General features: G+C 43.3%; 3 protein-coding genes across 6 annotated transcripts in view; 2 read left to right on the forward strand and 1 right to left on the reverse strand.

The window, feature by feature from the left end:
- The window catches only part of LOC108025403 (5-hydroxytryptamine receptor 1), a 51,474-nt gene extending 41,676 nt beyond the window's left edge, over window positions 1–9,798 (reverse strand). For all 4 annotated transcript variants that reach the window (XM_050888630.1, XM_017095880.2, XM_017095881.2 and 1 more), the window contains exon 1: window positions 9,134–9,798. The gene's annotated coding sequence lies outside the window, so the exon portion shown is untranslated. The remainder of the gene's footprint in view (window positions 1–9,133) is intronic.
- Window positions 9,799–12,036: 2,238 nt separating this feature from the next.
- LOC108025002 (uncharacterized) lies at window positions 12,037–12,749 on the forward strand. The gene is made up of 4 exons (XM_017095257.2): window positions 12,037–12,060; window positions 12,158–12,313; window positions 12,370–12,537; window positions 12,594–12,749. Exons 1-4 carry the CDS (start codon window positions 12,037–12,039, stop codon window positions 12,747–12,749), a joined length of 504 nt encoding a protein of 167 aa, XP_016950746.1.
- Window positions 12,750–13,059: 310 nt separating this feature from the next.
- On the forward strand, window positions 13,060–13,996 carry LOC108025001 (uncharacterized). The gene is made up of 5 exons (XM_017095256.1): window positions 13,060–13,119; window positions 13,181–13,321; window positions 13,396–13,563; window positions 13,615–13,743; window positions 13,958–13,996. The coding sequence occupies exons 1-5, from the start codon at window positions 13,060–13,062 to the stop codon at window positions 13,994–13,996; spliced, it is 537 nt and encodes a 178-aa protein (XP_016950745.1).
- Window positions 13,997–16,964: the final 2,968 nt, after the last annotated feature.

Raw genomic sequence — 16,964 nt, forward strand, 5'->3', positions numbered from 1 at the left:
GGGTGTCTGTGGGTGGCCAGCGCACAATGAGAGGCTCGGAACAAGGACAGCAGCCGCAAGCCAAATGTCGTCGCAAGTGCGAGTGCAACAGACCTCGTCGGAACACCAAGTCTTTCGGCCAGGTGTCCTCCCACGTTTTTAGGAACCCGCCTGGCACGCGCCAATTGATGCGTTGAATGCTCATAACGAGCTGTGGTGCACTGGGAAAAATTCGGATTTATAAAATCATTAAATCATAAAATACCTATCAAAAAATAGGCAAATAGAAAATTATGTCTGTTTTAAAATCCTTTCGAAAAATGTCTAAAAGTATGCAATACACACTATGTCCATGCCACTTTCGAACCAAAAATAACTTGAAGCATACTTTTGGACACCTAATACAAATAATGCTCAAATGTTTTTCCCAAAAAAGTCTACTTCGACACTGAGTAACTAGAAATCTGTGTATATTTTGCGAGTGCATCAGGTAGGTAGTGCTCCTCGGGCCAGTTGGCATGTTGCGCGGGTGTCGCTGAAACAATGCTGAAAATCAATAAAAACCATTAAAATGCAGCCAAGGCTGACGGCAACCCAGGACTGTGAAGTTCAAGCAGCAAGGTTGGTGTGGGCAGGGGGATCCATACTTTCTGGTTGCGTGATTGGAGTTACCTCGGAGTTTGGCGCTCTATAAATAGAATCCAATGGCATAATTGGCGACGCTGCGGTTTGCCTGCCAAATCGATGCCAGGAAAAACGGCGAACAAGGTCGTGGTAGAAGTGGCGTTGAAAATTCAGGACAAAAAATACATTAAATTTATGGCAGGGAGCTTGTCGAGCTGCATGAATTATGTGCTGGGAAACCTGACGACGCACACGAATGCAAATCGGAAACTAAATTCGCCGGGAGATTTATGTGACACACATACTGAAGCCGCAAAATAAGCGAGGAGCTAGCTGCAAACTTTGCACAGAAAAATTGCAAAAATTTAAAATTTAAATGGCAATAAATGGAAAGTTTTACCACTTCCGAGAGGCGACTGGTGGAAAACTTATCAAACTCACTTCCTGTGCGGAAAATTTAATACTTTTTCCGCATCCCCCAGATGAAAAAGTGCAAATTCGTGTTTGCATATTCAGATCTCGGGCGCTCCGACCATTCGCACTGACCACAAAATGCATTCGATTAATAAATAAAGCCAATTTGCATACCCAAAGCTGGGGAATGCATGCATGCTTGCCAAAGTCGCCTGTATCCGTATCTCTAAACCATGAGCCCATCAATCATGCAGAACGCTTTGGCCATTTCGCATGCACCAGCCGGATATACACTCTAGTATGCATGGGCAATGTTCAGATAGAAAAGGCCAACTTTTATCGGCTCTCGTCGCCGAAATAGCGGAGATATTTCTATTGAGCCGGCGCTTAAATTAATTGAAGAAATAAATATCGCATATTTGGGCCAAACCGTGCATAAAGATTATGTTCGATTGATAAGGCTGGCGAGCGAAAACAAATTGAACAGCCAGCCAGACGGCTTTGCGACTGCAAGATACCGCAGCCCAGTTTAATTTCCAAATAAGTGATTGGGTATATGAACTCATTGCACAGCTTATTAATCCAGCAAAATGTCGGTTTTATTTATGCGAGACCTTTGCCGAAGTGCAAGCCAACTTTGGGCGGGGAAAATGATCTGCGAAAATTCTGCGCGGGTGTAAACAATTGGTTGTGGCCAAATAATGGCAACAATATCACTGTTTTATGAGCGCGAATAAATATTTTCACACTCTGTATTTATGCGATTTAACCATTAAATGATTGAATGGGTTAATGGCTTCCCCGACAGCCCGAGTAAACAATGCGCAGGGTCCAGAAGTTTTCCACATCAGCGCTGATGGGCCATGGTGTTTGAATAAATCATTCTGCCTCTGCCATAAAAAGTCAACCCATAATTGCGCGCTTCGAATATTTATAAATAGTGTTCGTTTATTTTTGGCATTGTGTCGTCGACTTTTATCCAACCCGTTGGCAACTGATAGCGAAAAGTTCGCGGTCTCCATTGTTCGCGTTTCGCGATAGAATGCATTCGCTCGCAACCGATAAATAAGTAATTAGAGCGCCTAAATAAATAATTACGCCGACATTAATGGCCGATGTCTGCACGGAACCAGCAGCCAATCTGCAACATTATCCCCATTAAACATCATCCCAAAGGCTCTTCAAAAAGAGAGAAGGAGTAACCAATCGGGGAACATGATTTTTGGATACCCTGGATTAAATCATATTCCTTACTTATTAAAATAATTTTGATAATTGCCATATTAATAGGCTCTCTTTTGCGACAGAAAAACAGATCAAAATCAATTTTAATTCAGTTAATTTAATGAGGTATGGTATTTAATAAGTCATTTTCATCTGTGAGTGAATACAATTAATTTTAAATTATCCAGGAATTTATTCGTGCCATTAAGGCCACTACAGCTGGGTGGTCGAGCATTACAGTATAAACACAATCTAAGGGGCAGACCAGCACATGGGGAAATTTGCACTTAAGGCCAAACAAATCACAAAGCCATTAATTTTTATTAACAAAATCTCGGCTGGGCAGTTCGGAAAGTCAAGAGCCAAGCGCCAAGATTTGTCCAGCGAAAAAAGAGCCATAGGGGCCTTCTGATAGGGGAAAAGCAGCCAAAAAGCAGAGACTGCGAAACACAAATGGAAAAAGAACCGGCCACCAAATGTGGGCTTATCAGTAACGTAATTAAGCGGCGATAAAGAGCCGCCACGCCCCGACCGCCCCCTTTTCACCCCATTTCAGTACTCTTTTGGGGGAATGATGAGTGGGACGAGCGATAAGCACGGGCCTTCTTTTCTCTCTGTTTAGCCCCAATGAGCATAGTTTATATCAATTTAGATTTGAATTTAATTTATTTACACAGCACCATGTGCGAGCGGGGGTGTTTATTTTCGGCCGGACGGTCAGCGGCGATAGAAGCGTTAGTCACCGAGAGGTGGCGACCAAGAGCTGCACTTTCGGAGGTAGTTTTCCATACATTAGTTGAAAATAGTTTAAACCATTATCCAAACTATCTATCTATACAAATCGTATCTATCTATGAAATCCTTGAGTCAACTGGCTATCTGCAAGTACTTGACAACTTTTGTTTTCTATTATAACTTCGGCTGAAGAAAGTAATTATGACCCAGTTTCATAAATGATATTGTAGATACAACAAGGGAGAGATAAAAGCTCTGGTTTGCGCTGTGACGACAACAATTAACGCCTCATTTAAACTTTGTTCCGGCAAAGCCATGAGAAAATAGTTGCGCATAGTGCTGGTAGAGCGCTTTCCGAACTCAATTACTTCTTGTTCCTTGAAGGAAACTCTATTTGAAATGCAAATGCAAAGTACATCTGATCGATGGAAGCCCAGCAAAGCCTGTCCCCGTTATTAATTAACCGGGCCAATTAGCTCGGCGCTGCATTAGCGCGGATTACGCATACGCCAAGTGCGCCAAGAGGAGTGGAACCGCGCTTAATCGCATTGTTTTGGGATATCTCGCAGCTGGCACTCGCACTCCCATTCGCATTCGCATTCGCAGCGCAGATATTGCTATTACTATTGCTGCCATTTCCACCTCCATTTCCCCGGAAAACAGCTGCAGTTTGGCATTTCCCCGGTCTCATCTCGATGATTATTGTGGCATAACCATAATAACGAGGGCTGCTCTGCAATTTGTGTGCACAAGTGGTCAGAGTTGGAAGAGCAAAGCTTTTAATTGCCTGCCGCGCTTGATTACCTCCTTGTTTACTGGCCGGAGCTGGCAGCTTATAATATATATTAAACAATATAAGAGTGGCTGGTAAATAACAGTGGGTACACAGCTTGTGCTAGACAGGGAGAAAAGTTGTTGAAGGCAAACTTCCACATTTTCTTTGGAGAAAAATCAGCAACAGATAACTGGTCGAAGACTAAATGGAAAATTGAAAAATATTTTAACAAAGGTGTCGAATGGTATGCAGAAAAAAACAGCATCGCCCTTAGAAGAAAGTGTTGCATACTTTTGAACAGCTATAAAATTAATTTTAGGTTGAAGTGAATGTTTTAAAACTAATATTTTTAGTAAAAATGTACCTTTATCTTAGCAAAAAATATAATTAAAGCTCGCTGATGCTTGAACATGTCCCCCCTATAATTAATTTTTGCAATAGCTGTTGCCCGCCACTAGGCACTCTGCATCTGGCCTTTGAGCGCGCAGTGCAGCGTCTAATTGCATGCCAAAGTCGATTACAATTCAATTAGCACACGTTGCGAACTCTTTGCAATTGTCTGCCGTCTGGCTAATACACAATCAGGTAGTACAAGATGTCTACAATTACGTGTTCTGCCGGAACGGAACGAAATCAACTTGTATGCAATTAGCCATCAGAAGCGTGGTGAGCAAACACCCGCGGCTGACTTGCCAGACATACGGCTGTGATTAATGGGTCCCGGAGGGGGGAGGGCCTGCCCCAACACGGTTCCCTGGCCCATAATGCACCCTCGAGACGGCAGAACAACAGCCAGGATCCACTCGAAGACCTCGAGGGCCTGCACTTAACCCAAACATGTTTTCGGTTTTCGGTCCTAGTGCCTAATGCCTAATCAAAACATAAACATAAACAGCCCGGCCCAGAAAGGTGGTCTGCAATTTAATTAATGAAAAGCCAAAACACTTGAGCCTCTCCTCCACTCCGAGGCAGCTGCCGTGATTTATGCTGAATGACTGCTGTGGCGTCGGGCGGAGTTTCGGTCCACCCCACTCGAGTTTGTATGCTGCTCTTTGGCTAATAAAAGATAATGTGTCTGACTTGAAGATGTGACAGCCCCAGGTCGGGTCCTCGAAACGAGCAGTTAACTATCAGCAGGGTGGAAAAGGCTTAGTTACGGTCTCAACCAGTTAATATACAGGAAAGAGGAATAACTTGTTTAAGAAATACATGCTTTTGGCTGATACCTTCAGGAAAGTAATACAATATATAGGGTAGATTAACAATTTAATGAGTAATTAATCAATGTTAATTTGAATTCTCCTCTTAAATATTTTAAACTTGGAATAAAGGCACTTTACCAGCCTTATGCGAAATCAAACGCCACTTGAGATACCGCTTTTCCACTTAACTTTACCTAATCTCCTTTCGCCGTGTTGTTTTGGGTTTTTGTTTATGTGCCTACACCCTGACTAGCCAACTTTCAACGACTCGCCAATCTTGGCCGCCACTCACGTGTCCATCTCTAATCAATTTGTATATTCGCCAAAGGTCGCTTTCACTGCTTTAATTACTGGTCATTAATCATAATTGAAAAGAGAGAGGCGTGCTTTTCTGCCGGCCAGGCCAAAGTTTTCTGTTTTTGACCGCTGCGTATGCCGACTTTCCCGGGAAAAGTTTCAAAAGGCTGACAGGGGGGGGTAGGGAAAATCGAAGGGCCGCAGATCCAGATGCTGATCCAGTTGACTGGCGGCAGTCAGAGCGGCGATGGGCTGCGGGCTTAAATTCGCAATTATGTCGTTTTAATAAACAGGCACCAACGAGCCGTAATTGCCCAGATGGCTCGGAGAATCCGGAACTGCGAAACCGTAACCAGAGGCTGTAAGCGAGACCCAAAGGAACCCAGAGCTCAGATCTCAGAGCCGGGAAACTCAAGGCGAGGCGATTGAGCCGCCCATCAATAATGTGCGTGACACAATGTTGCCAGGGGCTCGGCCCACGCTGCGTATACGCAATGCGGCTGGAGATGGATGGCTGGATCAAATGGTATTTCCCAGCATGTTAAGTGGATTGTTTACGTCTCCTCGGTGCGTGTTTCCCCACATCCCTGCGCTGCGTCTTCCCCCAGGAGAAGGTGGGGGAAAACTTAATTGCAGGCATTAATTATGCGCAGAATTAAGATATATTGTGCACTGGAGTTAATGTTTGCTTATTACTGCCTACGCGCGCAGCCCTGCAATTTGAATTAATTTTTTCGCACGCGGGCGGCCTAATTAGTTTTTCCGAACTGCACGGCCATCGATTATGTGTCAATAGTGAATTATGCAGTCGGTGCTGGCCAGTCAAAGTGAAGTCAGTAATTAATCTTCTTTCAACTGACCGCAGGCCGGCAGCAAAGTTGATTTTAATGAAATTATTCCCAACTGGCGCACTGACCTGAATCCCCACTTTCCGCTCAAAATCCGATATCTCGGCTGCCGGCATTTTGAATACATTAATGCATGCGAATTGCACGAAGCTAATTACATTTTTAATTATTTCCCAGCTCTGGGCTGGCAAATCCGTCGCCGCGCCTTAATTGTAACGCAAACATCTGCACGGCCTTAAATGGGTTAAGGGATTTCCGTGAAAGCCAGTGATTAAGCACAGATGAGTTGTGAAAAATAACTCGATAACCGGCTAAGCAGATAAGGGATACACTTCATATCAAAGCCATGGAAACCCAACCTCTCATGTTCATAAATTACTGGGGTTCCCAGCTCTCCTAGATTGATTACAGTTTAGGGCGAATTGAAATCGCAATCGTCCCACAAAGGAGTTTCCAGCTTGGCTGCTCTCCTCAATTATTGTGCCGGGTTATTTATTTATGCAATTTTCCCTATTTTCCGAATGCAAACTGTTGCATCCCCATTGTTGCAGTCCGCTCATCTGGCAAATAAATGCAATTTGATGAATCAAAGGGTCCCTGAGCTCCGGCGAAGGCGGGGAAATTGGATTCTCATTGTGTGGCCAGGCCCCGGGCCCTGTGAAATTGACTTTCAAGTTGAGATTTCGCCTGGGTAAGCCCCGCATTGTGCAACAGGGCTGAATTGGGACGGAAGGTGGGTAATCAGGAAAAGGCTCTTCCCGCCCTGCTCCCACTTTAAACTTGACTTATCACGGACTGCAAATCCCCGAGATTTCTCATTAGCCGTGGCAACTAATTAACATAAGTAATTTGCTTAATGGCAGGCGCCCGCTCCTTGTGAACTCCCCAAACTCCCAGTAAAAATACCTTGTTGTTAGGCCTGCAGAATAGGAGAAGGCCCGGGAGGTCGAGCAAACAAACAGGGAAGGCCCGAACAAACAGAAAAAACACATGCAGCGCCGAGAAATCCCGGGCTTACATGATGGATTTTCCGATGGCTGGCATGAACTAATATTTTGTAAATAAAAGGCTAGCCCCGCTCCGTCTTCGTGTCGCTTTTGCTTTGGGTGCTGGGTTCTGGGTTCGCTCGGTTCTTGGTTCTTGGTTCTTGGGACTGATAGCGTTCCGGGGACGGAAATTAAATTTGGCCACGTTAATTGCCTCGATTAGAACTTTTCGGCCATTACGATAAGCGTGGGCAGCAGCCCCGCGGACAATGGGAAAACGACCTCTCCCCGCCTCTCTATTATACAGCCCAGCAAATGATGAGCTGGATCATGCCCAGAGATTAATTATTAACTAATTAAGCGGTGATTAAGGGTGTCGCCGAGGTGAGGGCGCACCACGTGGCGTATGCGCAACGATCGCTGGCAAAGGAACCGGGCAGAAAAGCAGAAAAGCAGAAAAACTGACGCAATGTGGCCAAACAATAGTTTACTTTATGTTTCCGCCGCGCCTGCTGGCATTTTGAGCTCCATTGTTGCGGTTGTCGCCTTTGATTTGAGCGTTCCGTTTGTTTTGAGGCGGCAACCAGGGCGTATGAGCAATATTCCGGCGCAGACAATGCAGTGTGAATGCTGGAGCACTGTCGACCGTATTACGCATACGCCCCATTGTGCCGGCCATTCTTTCTCGAGGAGAGTCAATTTACAATAGATGAAAGCGCTGCAGCCCGAGCCCGAGAAGTCGGAAAAGTGTGTCACTCTGACATCTTCGCCTTAATGCCCGGGGCAGGCGGAAGGGAAGCACGTGTGGAAAGTGGGAAAATGCGGCCGGGGAACGTGGCCGTGACTCACTTTAAGTGACGGCGGCTGTAATTAGTGTAAGTGCCCGCCCGAATTGTCCCGCCATCTTTTGGCAGCACTCTCGTTTCACTTTTCACATTTCATGTTCAAGGATGCACGCCGCAGTTGTTGCAATTGCTAAGAAATCATTCCAACAATCGCCAGTGCCGCTCGCAACTGCAAGATACCCAGTTTGTTCGGCTCAGTCACTTACAGGGGCGTGGAAAACCACTTTATTTACATTTTGAAATGTTTACCAAGCCATCTAACCTTCAGTTTGATTTTCGATAGTTTGTAAATAGAGCTGTGGGCGTTCGTTTTTTATCGGTTCGTTGGATAAAATGTATTTGTGAAGTAAAGGAATCCAAGAAGCACCTCTCTAAATAAAAAATATAGTTGTCTTATATATTTTTAATAAAAAAGCTGCATAAACTGCAAGCTAATAATATGTAATAATTATACCTTAATGTCTTTAAGTTAGTGAATATTTGCATCTCAAAGCTTGTAAAATATAATTAATGTCCAAAAATCCGAGTGAGCCCAAGCTGAAACCCAGTTCGACACACCCCTGTGATGGGTGCCCGAGTGCTCTTGAAAACTTGGCAGGACCAGTCGGCCGGAGCCGCTGGCATGCTGAGTTTTATTTGGTTTCGGGCAATTAAGCCTGTTGTTTTGCAGTTAAGTGTAAATTTATACACAGAGCCGCACCCGCACGATGGGTGCACATCTGTGCGGAGGTAATTTGCCGAACTTTGGAGATAAAACTGCTGCATATTCCCCGAGGCGGCATCTGCGGCGAGGCACATGCCTTGGAATACACACCCGTAACCCAAGTGAATTATCAAATCAAGCGGTTTGTGACTTCGTAATTTGATTAGCTATGCCACCGGGTGAAGTGTTTGTGCATATCGGCGGCTGCTTCGAGAGCCCCCTCGAAAGGGCGTTGTGAAAACAGAGAGTAGTGTGTGTCACTCGGTGCAAGTGGCCACTATTTATTTCCCCTTGGTCTAGGTCAATCATGCAAAGTGCCCCAAGACGAGTTAATGTTTGCCTGCCATAAATCTATATTTAAGTCCCCGGCAAACACGGGGCGATAACAAGATCTTCCGCGATCGGTGCTAAGGTGCCAAAAGTAGCGGGTTACTCGTCAGAGGTGGGGTAAACAAGGCCAGAGATACAAACATCCAGAGCCACATCGCACTGGGAACTTACACTGGGTCAACGACTGCCGACACACTCGCTTTTCCTCCGTGAATCAGATCGCTTTCTTCTCGGAGTCGTTTGCATAAATTGCGTGCCTCTTCCAAAGTCGTCAAACAGGTGGCAAGTGTCGCACAAATTACTTTAATAATAGCACTGGCGTTGGAAAACATCCGAGGAGCACATGCTGCAGCAGTTTGTCCAAGATATATTCTTTGTTTCGACTCTCGGCCTATGTACTCTCGAGCACTTTTCCATTCACACACGGTATTTATTTTTGTTTGCACACACTAATAGCATTGAATTTTTCATTGATTTCAAGTAGCACGAAAACAGATTCAATTTTGCGTATTTTTTATGCGGGCCTTTTCATTTGAGTAATTCCTGAAAATATATTTTCACTTATCTATCCATTTTGATTTCTGGCTTCGACTATTTCTGTTTGCTGCTCTGTATTTTCATTTGAACAATTCCTGCGGATACTTCGCCACTTGTATCTATTTATTTGGATTTCAGAATGGTTTTGAATTGTTGGAATTTTCGGATTCCGCGGAGGCTGTCAGGAGCCCAGGAGCCGAGTCGAGTCGCATTGAATCGCGAGGAAACTGCGGAGCCCGACGATGATTTCGAGACCGTCCGTCCGCCTTTTCGGTAAGAGCTTAACTGGAAACGCGACCGCCGACCTCCGAGCAGCGATTGCCGAGCGGCCGCAGAGAGCCTCGTACCTGTGCGGCCTTAACAGCGCATCGCGTATCCGAGATACTGTATCTGCAGCGCTGTGCGCTGTGGCTAACAGCGCGCTCTCCCGCACGCACACAGCCGCGCTGTTATCAGCGGCCGCCTTTATCACTGTGTCAGTGGGTCTGCTGCCACTCTCTCCGCCTTGCAGGGCGGGGAAATGTACAGAGAGAGAGCTCTGTTAGCGGCTGAGCACGTCCAAGGGAAAATCGCATGGGATATTGTGCTGCCCCGGCAGAACATTTGGCAGCGGAACAGAAGCTGTAGAGGAAATCGGGAAACGCAACTGGATAGCAAATATTTAACATAGATAGTAATGGCCAAATATTTGCCACATCGAACTGGCGGCGGGCTTGCTGCTTGCTAAGAATTTGCATTTATATACGTGTAGTTAACTCGCTTCGTCTAACGCCTGCCGTAGGAAAGGTGAGTAGTTTCCAAAAGCAAATGGGCTTTTAACGCATATTAAAATATATTAGGAAGACAGAGTGCAGTGGTCAGAAGAGGTAGCTAAGATTATTATTATAGCTTAAAATTTTAAGTGTATGTAGCTAACTGACTGGGCTTAAAGTAAATATTAGCAATTGCACTTTATGCGAACAATAGACTTGTTGTTTATATTAATTCTATTTACCTTTTTGTCTCCTATAAAATCTATCTGTTGATACAATGTTAATATTCAAAAATGGCGCCCAAGCTGAAATGTTACTGCAGGATGTATCCAGGGGAAGCCTGCAAAGTCAGCAACTGAGAGTCGTGCTCAGCTAACAGCATCCCATAGTTAACATTTTCCTGCAAAGGACTGAAGGATTCTGAAGATGCACTTCTGCTCAATATTGTTCCCAAGTCCCCGCATCTGACCAGGTTTGGATTTACTCCAGCTGCAACAACATCAACTTGGCCATCGAGTAAAGTCCGAAATGTTCCGCTCGGGCAATCATCATAAGGGAAAACCCGAATATGTTTATGGACAGATAATAATCAGTAATCAAAACAAAATAAATTAAAGCTTTATAAGCTAGCATTAGCTGTCGGGCGGCCAGAGAACATAAATCGAGGCGAGAGCCCCCAGCCAACCGAAATAAAAAGGCAGAAATTATTATGATCTAAACAAAATGCGGGGGCTCATATGCCATCGCTCAAAAGCACTCGGCCCCTGAGATTGTGGGGTGGTAAAAGGGGGCTGCAGCAGCCTCCTCTTTTGTTTCGGGGCTTTCAAATGGAAAAACAGGAAAAGAAATATTTCCAATCAATTGGCAAAGAGAAACGAATAAAAATTCACACACAGAACAGACAAAAACCCAAACACAGCGCCCGGAGGAGGCAACAAGAAAAATGTTGTTCATTCATTAAATACAAAAATTCATTAAACAGACGAGCGATCAGAAGTATTACTGCTGCACTCCCGGCGAAAGTGGCCTGTGTGTCTGACCGGTGTAAAAAGGGAAAAAGTAAAAATAGTTGTTTACTTTCGGAACAGCAGCACCGACAACAACAAGGCAAAACACCGGGGTAACAAGCGCCCTCAGTGCGATAAAATATGTTTTTTTAATGCAGGTCCGTGTTCAATAAAAGTGCCACAAATCCAAATAGAACCCGCTGCAGGAAAATAACCAAAAAGTATACTTATTTCCCCCGTTTCAGGCTCGACTGTTTGATACCAGCTGGTGCGAGTTCCACCAATCGAACTGTGCACTTTCGCAAAACCCATACTCCCCTTATACCCTGTTCCTGAAGTGGCCATTGAAGAGTGGGAAAGTGAGTCGAGCAAAACGAAAGAGAAATGTCCGAACAGCTGCAGGAATTAAAAAGAAATTGAAGTGTGAAATGTAGAAAAAATATGGCCAATACATATTTATATTTACGCGGTGCCAACAATTATATATGAATAAATTGGGTACTCCTTGCCAATATGTACTCAAACACTAAATTATCCATAGGCCGAGGAACAAATGACTTGTTGCGTGACCAAGGCAATGAACGTTTCAACGTTAATACATACCTTAAATAAAACATTTTAGTTGAAAAAGGGTTAAATCAACCGCAAATGTTATCTTTTCCAAACACCTACATTAAGTGTAGATAATTCAAATGGCTCAATTTTAGTAGATTTAACAATCCCAGACCAATTTTCTACACTTGTAGATTAGTTTTCATTGGCCGTTCACTATTTCAACATGTGTCCAAATCTAAACAGTCTTGTAAAGCTGTTGGTTATATTGTACTGTCTACCAGAGGTTGAGATAAGCTATAGGTTATGTTTTTCTTTATTTATTTTCCATTTTTCATTCTGTTTAGATTGCTTCAAAATTGGAGTTCACCAACATCGAGTGCGTTGCCGAGGATACACTCTTTTGCGCGATTGAATACTGCTACATAAAACCCATAAATCGAACTTATAAATACATTTCCTTTAAAGCGAAATTATTCAAAACTCCAGTGACCAAAATAAAGGTGTGAAAATAACACAAATATGGTAAAAAAAATAATGAACACTATTTTTCTTGCAGCTAAACTTTGCGCTGTACAAAAGGTTGAACGGTTACCTGCCGTTCCTTTACAATATAACATTGGATTCGTGTCGTTTTCTGAATAACACCAGTTCCCAGCCGATTGCTAAGTTCTTTTATGAACTTTTAAGGTCCCACTCCAACATGAATCATTCGTGCCCCTACAACGTAATTATATTTATAGGACTACCTCTTTTATTCTTATTATTACTATATCGTTTCAGCACGATCTTATCCTTGATAAGTTATCCGCCGGCTTTTTGAATTTCCAATTTACTGAAGTTCTGCCTTTTCCTGAAGGAAAATATATGTTGAAAACTCGTTGGTACGCCTACGATATTTTGCGAGCTAGCATAAATTTTTATGGAACTATTTCTTGAAAGCAGATAAATCCTTCCAAACCCAAAAGTACATTTTATTGGAGCTAACAGCAGACATTTATGCTGAATTATAATTAATTGTGTTTAAGACATTACAACTTGTGCAGCATTTTAACATTAAATAAAAACATTTTGCTTAAAAAAAATGGTAAATTAAAGTGAAATCAACCGCAAATATTATCTTCTCCAAATGCCTACACTAAGTGTAGTAATTTAAATTGCTCAATTTCAATTTATAATGTTTGATAGTTCTAAACAACCCCAGTCTACATTTGTAAATCAGTTTTAGCCTTCCATTCACTCTTTCAACATGTGTCCAAATCTAAATAGTTTTGTGAAGCTGCTGGTTATTTTGTATTGCCTACCGGAGGTTGGGATATGCTCTAGGCTATATTTTTCTTTACTTTTTTTAATTTATAACTTTGTTTCAGATTGCTTCGAAACTGGAGTTCACCAACATCCAATGCGTTGCCGAGGATACACTTTTTTGCTCATTTGAATACTGCTACATAAAACCCATAAACCGATCTTACAAATATATTTCCTTGAAAGCAAGACTGTTCAAAACTCCAGTAACCAAAGTAAAGGTGTGTAATTAACCTAAAAATGGTAAAGCAAATAATTAAGATCACTATTTTTCTTATAGCTAAACTTTGCGATGTATAAAAGGGTGAACGGGTACTTGCCGTTCCTTTACAATAAAACGGTGGATTCGTGTCGTTTCCTGAATAACACCAGTTCCCAACCTGTTGCTAAGTTCTTTTATGAGCTTTTCAAGTCCCACTCCAACATGAATCATTCGTGCCCCTACGACGTAAGTTATGGCACTCAATTATTCTTCTATTCTGATTAAAAAAAATTTCAGCACGACATAGTCATTGATAAGCTATCCACCGGCTTTTTGAATCACCAACTTACTGAAGTTCTGCCTCTTCCCGAAGGAAAATATATGATGCAAACTCGTTGGTTTGCCTACGATATTCTGCGAGCTAGCGTCGGTTTTTATGTACTTATTTCTTGAAAAGCAGACGAATCTATCCAAAAACCAGAAATAAATTTTATTTGAGCTGAACAGCAGACACTTCTGCTGGACTAAATTGTATTGTTTCCCAAGTACAAATAGAATATACCGAATACATGGAGTTCTCTTCATAAACCACACCAAAAAGGACAGGCTGACCTTTACATATCATTGACCCTTTGAACAGGAGAGCGAGAACGCCGAGAAGTCGCCTGAGGAATGTTGAAGTGAATTTATTGTTCGGCTAATAGCTGATGACTGCCAGATATTTCGCATTCAGAGTGCCCTAGGAAAAGTGTCGAGTAATTTGTGGAAATGGTCAAGGCGAAATGTGGGGCTAGTGTGGGCTTCGGCCATTTTCTGACCGCATTTATCACTTCTGGGCTCTTCGATTTTTTTTTCAACGACCTGATAATGCCACGTCAATCGTGTAAGTTACTGGCGATGGCCTGTCAGTCGGCCAGCCACTCCCTCTTCACCTGTTTTTCACTTCCCTGCTCTCGAATATTATGAAACAATGATTGATCCGATGGAGAAAATCAGGAAAATCAGGGAAAAGACGGAACCACTGACAGATAGAGACAAAACAAATTCGCAACTCAACTGGAAAAGAATCATAAATAAAATATGCGCGCCAAGCAAACACATCAGCTCCCGCCGGCTCCCAATCGGATCCCAATCGGAATTCCAGGGGCGGAGGGCGTGGGCGGCGGGCCGAGGAGAATCCAATTTGATTTATGATAAATACAGCATGATTTATGCCCTTTGTCCAGGCCTAAGCCGCCGATACGCATCAGTTCAGCTGGCGACCGCAAAATCATCGCTTTTCGCCGAGCGTTTTTCAATTTTTCATTTCGCTAAAACTCTTTTGGGCTTTCCAGATGCCCATCTCGTTTTGGGGTACATCAAGTGAGAGAAAAGGAGGGAAAAAAAAACTAAAATGGGCGATTTGTATTGAAAAACAATTAGAGTATTTACAAATGTTTGGTACTTCCAAATATCTAAATTCAATTAAATTCCATTAGCTTCAAAACAAGATTTAAAATACTGTATTTTACCCCAGCTTAAATAGGTATAATTTATTCGAACCCACGATATCCACAGCCCCTGTAACCGACGACTTTGTATCCAATTCATTGTTGGTTCGCTTCAATTCGGTTTGTTTTTTCCGTGCATATAAATTGGCTGCGTCATGAGTTTAAACTTTTGTTGCATACTTTTGCGGGCTCGAGTTTGTGTTTGCGCTGGCATATATTTGCATTCGAGTTTGCGGTTCGCCGTTTGTTTGTTGCTTATTTATTTAGTTGTAAGCGCGTGCGAAACAAACATGAAGGTAAACCTGTTCGGCGCCCGTTTCGTGTTCCCGAAACGCCCGCTTTTACCTAAGTTGGGCCATATTTCTGAATGATAAATGTGCTGGCGGCTGGCAAATTGTATTGATAATCGCTGCCAGAACTTTTGGCGCCTCTAAATCGCTAATGGTGCTCGAATTTATACACGTATTTATGGTTTATGGTGCAAAGTCTTTGGCGAAACCAATTTAATGTTTGCCAATCCCACAGTCGGCCAACTATCGGAGAGTCACGCACTTGGCAAGCCGAAAGAAAAACAGAACAAAATTCAATTAACTTCTGCCTCTAAGGGGATATGGGGTCCAGAATCCAGAATCCGGGCAGCTTATAAATAGGTTCGGTGCGTGGCACTAGCTTAAAAACCCCTAATCCTCACCCTTATCACAGCCTTCATTTGGGCCTAATTAAATGGACATTTCGACAGCTTGACGTGTGTGTAGGTTTCGGTTTCGGGGGAGAGCTTTGGTCCCCACATCCCGACGGTTCTTATTCGGTTTAAACCTGGGGGTCGCTCCAAACTGACAATGTTAATTGAAACTGGCGAAATTAAAAGCGGGAAACCTGCAAGAACCCCCAAAAACCCCCAAAAAACAGCGTTGCGAACGCAAAAAGCTGACGGGCAATAAAAGCCCTCTTCGACATCGCGTATACGCAACGTGTAACGCAGGGGACTGCGAAAATAAAACTTTATTGCTAATTTATTTGATTAAATTTCACGCCGCCGCTGCTGCTGCCATCTAAAATGTATTCTGTTTTGTTTTGCGAGATCTTTGACATTTGCTGACACCGGTGTTTTCGGAGGCAGAGATTCCCCGCCAATTGATAAGAGAGACACTCGCTCGGCTGATAATCAGGCGGCCGAGATCAAAGCAGGTGCTCTGCCTCAAAGATTTAAACTCCGGCTGAGCCTGCCGTTGACCTGCCCCCAAAGCCCCCCAAGCCGTCAAAGCAATTCAATTAGAGCGCCGGCAGACAACGCGGCGTATGATTAACATTTGGCGCGCCGCTCAAAAGTATGCAAGCAAAGGCAGTGCGAAGGCGAAATGCAAATGCCGAGCACACAGAGGCAATAAATGAAAAATAAATGAACGGAATGCATAAATAAGGAGCGCAAAAAGGCAAGTGGCAAATGCAAAAAGGCATTATGACACCCACGCACACACGCACATACATGAGGGAGACAATTAAGCAGGTGAAAGGGAAAAATAGGAGAAAGTACGGGAGAAAGTGGAGGAGTGGGAAGGAAGGGAGCAAAGCTAAAACCATTGCGAGTTTCCGCAACGCTGACATTTCCATTTAAATGCGTTACACACTCGCACTTTGGAGAAAAGCGAGTGCCCGGGAAATGGAGAAGTGTGGAAAGCGGGCTGCTGAAAGGAATAATGTCCTTAATTTGAATGACGCTTTTTATGCGCTCAACCTTCATTTGGCTGCCTTTGCAATTTCGCCGCCTGCCGTAAAAACTTTCACTCAGAGAAAGTAAACTTCGAGTCGAGCGGCACGTGGCGAATCTAGTTTCCCGCAGAATTTCCTCCGGAATGCCGACATGACCAGCCGCATTTCGAGGGCGTGGTAAAAAAAGCAAGGCAGGACTGCGAAATTGCGAATCTAATAAAAATATATAAATACATACAACAAGGAGGAAAATACAACTAATCACATTGGGGGCAGGTACACGAAGAAAAATGTTCTGTGGTTCGTAAATCAAGAAACTAAAGTTATTGAAATTTCTAAATAAAGGTTGTTTGATTATATTGTGATTACCAATTCCTTTTTATGATAAAAAAGATATAATAACATTGTAAATATCTTCTGAAATAAAAATCCCTGTTGAAAATAAAT

This window comes from Drosophila biarmipes, chromosome 3R (assembly GCF_025231255.1).
Source record: "Drosophila biarmipes strain raj3 chromosome 3R, RU_DBia_V1.1, whole genome shotgun sequence".
Lineage (NCBI taxonomy): Eukaryota > Metazoa > Arthropoda > Insecta > Diptera > Drosophilidae > Drosophila > Drosophila biarmipes.